The sequence below is a fragment of the Teleopsis dalmanni genome, chromosome X (assembly GCF_002237135.1).
Source record: "Teleopsis dalmanni isolate 2A chromosome X, ASM223713v2, whole genome shotgun sequence".
In the NCBI taxonomy this organism is placed as follows: Eukaryota; Metazoa; Arthropoda; class Insecta; order Diptera; family Diopsidae; genus Teleopsis; species Teleopsis dalmanni.
Window position 1 is genome coordinate 58,300,810 of NC_051848.1, and position 3,928 is coordinate 58,304,737.

The 3,928-nt window shown below is 30.6% G+C and overlaps 1 protein-coding gene across 1 annotated transcript; it reads right to left on the minus strand.

Annotated features, from left to right (window-relative positions):
* Window positions 1-1,326: 1,326 nt before the first annotated feature.
* On the minus strand, window positions 1,327-2,417 carry LOC119687074. Its single transcript, XM_038101249.1, has 5 exons — window positions 2,385-2,417; window positions 2,115-2,282; window positions 1,854-2,042; window positions 1,598-1,795; window positions 1,327-1,536 (listed from the first exon to the last, which is right to left on the minus strand). The coding sequence occupies exons 2-5, from the start codon at window positions 2,199-2,201 to the stop codon at window positions 1,489-1,491; spliced, it is 522 nt and encodes a 173-aa protein (XP_037957177.1). The 5' UTR covers window positions 2,202-2,282; window positions 2,385-2,417; the 3' UTR covers window positions 1,327-1,488.
* Window positions 2,418-3,928: the final 1,511 nt, after the last annotated feature.

Genomic DNA, 3,928 nt, shown 5'->3' on the forward strand with positions numbered 1-3,928 from the left:
AAACTAATTGTATTATCATTTGTTTCTCGAATATCACTGTATTGCAAACACTGTCAATCAGTAGTGAGAGTAATTTCGTTCACAACCTTTAAATCAATTATTACAATAAAATGTTGCGCTTCACTTTTAAACACAGCATAAGATTCATTCTTCTTGGGTTTCTGAATATTGGGGCATCAAAATAAATAAACTAATAGTTTGGATAGTCATAAGGTCCCGACACTTAATGGTTTGGAAACATAACTGAACTTGCATTTGCGATGACATAGCTTGTGAGGTTGTTACAATTTTATGGCCTAGATTTCATGAGAAGAAAAAGGTTTCTTAGATTGAAGCAAACCTGCACTTCGTGTAAATACACGAAGTACTAAAACCAGTCTGGACTATTGCACCAATGTTTCAACGTTCGACCATTTCAATCAGGAGTTGTTATGCCACTGCTCGAGACTACAGACGAAGTGTTCCGAATGCCTAGATATTATTTGGTTTTTACGGTCGTTCGGACATGGTTAACAAAACTAGACTTAATGCAATTAATAAGTTTGTCTGGAACGCCAAATGGTTCAACGAAGATAAAAATTCAAGCCATATTATAATCAATGCTTAGGGTAGAATATTTCTCCATAAAAATTTTAACTGCTTCACAGTGATCAATAGTTGTATCCCAATATAATTGTTGATGTTTGCATTGACAGGTACCTAATTTTGGATAGGTAAGTAAAGTAATGATGTGCAAAGTGCAATTAGGCATGCTTACTGACAAGTATATATATATTACATATACTATGTATTATTTGACTAACTTTTAGTTTTGATGTAATATATGAGTATGAGTACATTATTGGAATCAGTAAGTGGATTAGTATAATAAAACTAAAATTGGCAACAAGATGCATACTGACTTTAGTTAAATAAGTAAATTGTCTTCTGCTCAAAGTAAGCACTACGGAAATTTTTATGGTTCGAAAAACAGCTGGGTGTATGTCCAGGAGCCACTCCACGACCAAGGGCCGTTCGATACCTCGTTACAACAAAAACATAGTTGTTGTAGTTTGTAGTCAGTTACATTCAGAGCACCCTGTATCTTCAGTTTGTTTGGTATCTACATAATAAATATGTTTTGTTTAAAGAATTAAGTATGTTTATTGTATGTATGTGCATATATAAGATACTAAAGTTATATACAACTTAATAAATTGTTTACGTTTCATCAATTAACTATAAGAGTAACATATTTTTTATTTGACATAATATAAATAATTTAACGAATTAATAAATTTGTTTAAGATCACTGGTTAATATTTTGTAAATTAGCTTGAACAATAACAATTTTTTTATAAGGTGTTGAATGATTAGAACTTTTTATGTAATTTATGTTATCAATATTTTTAGACCATCTAGTTGTTGAGAATATTTATGAATTGCATTCGGATATTACTTGCAAATCCTTTGACAGTACTTGAAAACATTTTCTCTAGTAATTTGGTTTCATTCAAAATGGGCAATAATATTCAAAGTAAAGAGCAGTGATAAGACCTATAAATTAAATGATATCAGTTTTTATGTGATTTTCATATATAATCAAATTTAAACTTACTATAAAGCACATTAGACTCCAACTTAAAATTCTGGTAACACCTATATTATATGTTATGAAGGAAGTAAAAGCCTCTATACAGCCAATTTCGTACGGTTCGTCTGATCTTTCTTCGTCAATAACTTCATAACACGATATATGTATAGTAATATTCTCCTTTTCGTAATCAGTCTTGTTGTGCAAACCACAGCAGCCAAGCTTTTAAAGTTCATAAACATTAATCTAGACAAACTACTCTAAATAAGTTATCTCTTACTAAAAACTGGTATGAGTGAAAACCCATCTGAAATCTTTTACTCCAAAACTCGTTGTCTTGGTGTTCAACAAAGACTTTCCACTCCTTTTCTAAAACATCCTTACAAATTTCATTTTGTCTATAGTCGTACAGGCATACATACATGAGGAACAGCACAGAAATCATAATTGTAAGTACACACGCTATATACTTATATATAGAAAGAAAAAGTATATCGTTATATATTAGAATCCTCTTTATGACAGTTGCTTAAAAACTTACGGCACGGAAGAGACGGTAATGCTGCAATATATAAGCAATTGTGCTAATTAAGTTGGCAAAGCAAACCAGAAAACCCAGGAAGTACATGAACAGAAAAGGCAAACTATCGAAGCCATTAAAGAAATCCTCACAAATTGATCCGATTGTGATGAAGCCAAATCCTAATGCCTAAATATTTACAAAAGACATTAGTAGAGAGCCAAAATAAACAGTAGATCAATATTCTATAGCTTATAAAAGAAGTTTAAGTTTTGATAATTAAAATCCTACCAAGCATATGGCATTAAATGAAAAATATAAACACGAAAAGAGATTTTTACACATTTTCTATGTCCTACAGAACAAATTTCTTTTTCCGATTGTTAAGAATTTAATTAAGAAATTTTCAAATGATTTTGATAAGAAAGTCTTGGTTTGCTATAAGAAAGCTTACTTGAAATTTTAATTAATTTAATTTTATGCTATATTTTTATTATATAAACTTGTACTTTTATGAAAAATTTTAATATCAAAATTTAAAAATAATAACTTTTTAATCAACAAATTATTCCCGGAAGACTATTGAAGCAACAAAATCTTACTGGAAGATATGCCATTTAGTCTAAAGTTACAATAGGCCTATACTTTTTGAAAATGATAAGATGTGACACTATCAGTCAATTGTAATCACAATCGCCATATAATTAACAATTTCCTTGGTGTGAAGATATAGTTTTCAATGCAAAGGATATGCGATCTTAATAGATCTATCCCAAGCTACACGATATGTCTATACCAAAGACAAAATATCTATAGTTAGGTATATGAGCAATTTCCCGAATTTGTGATTTGATGTGTTGGTAATGTGAATTGTCAGCACAGGACTTGTTCCTCTGGGATTACTCAAATTCTTAACGATATAAAGCATCTTCAACAAATCACTCCTCAAGTTTTTGCCAAGCTATTGGCAGTTATGTATGTGCCATCGAAAATTAACCCAAAAGCATACAATACTATAAGCTGTCTCTTCGAGAAGTTTTAATTTCTTTCTTTTTTATTCACAATTTTCGATCGATAATTAAAACATTTTTATAAACTGGTGTGTGGAATAAATATAGCTGACAATAATTTATTATTCCTGTCGCAATTGTAGAGAGGACGTACTTCACATTTGCATAGTTACGATCGAGCACATGCGGGGTGCCGATTAACTGTATTAGGGTCATTTTTTTTAGCAATTGTTGAGGACCTTGATAAGCTGCAGGACTTTTCTGCAAAGAGAATTTTAAGCTTTGCCAAAGGTTCAAGCTGGCTTTTAAATCTTTGAGTTCTTATACTGTAATTTCAATGGTCAAATGGTGGATTCTTAGGATCGCCGGTATAGCCTAGCCTAATTAAATAATTCCTCACAATTGCAATTAAAGAATTGTGTAATATGCACATATGTTTGTTTATATATAAATATGCGTAAATATATATATATGTATAAGTACATCTAAAATTTTTATTATTATACATTATTTTTTTGTTTTTTTTTTGCTGGCTGTTATGTACTTTGCTGGCTGTTATGTTTAATGGGAAAGCCCAAGTAATTTTAATAAGATTTTAATCGTACGTATCTTTAACTTACGTCTACTTCCGGAATCACGAAATAAATAGCCGTATAGTGACTTTGCTTTACCATTTAAAATTTTTTTATATTTGTAATATAAGTTTAAATTAGTATATGTATATATGTATAGAGCTGAGAGCAATTGCAATTTTTGCGGCTGGCGAGTTACGCCTATGTGTTACATAAGGTTAGTGCTTGTGACCTATAGAAGAAGCACCTAGTA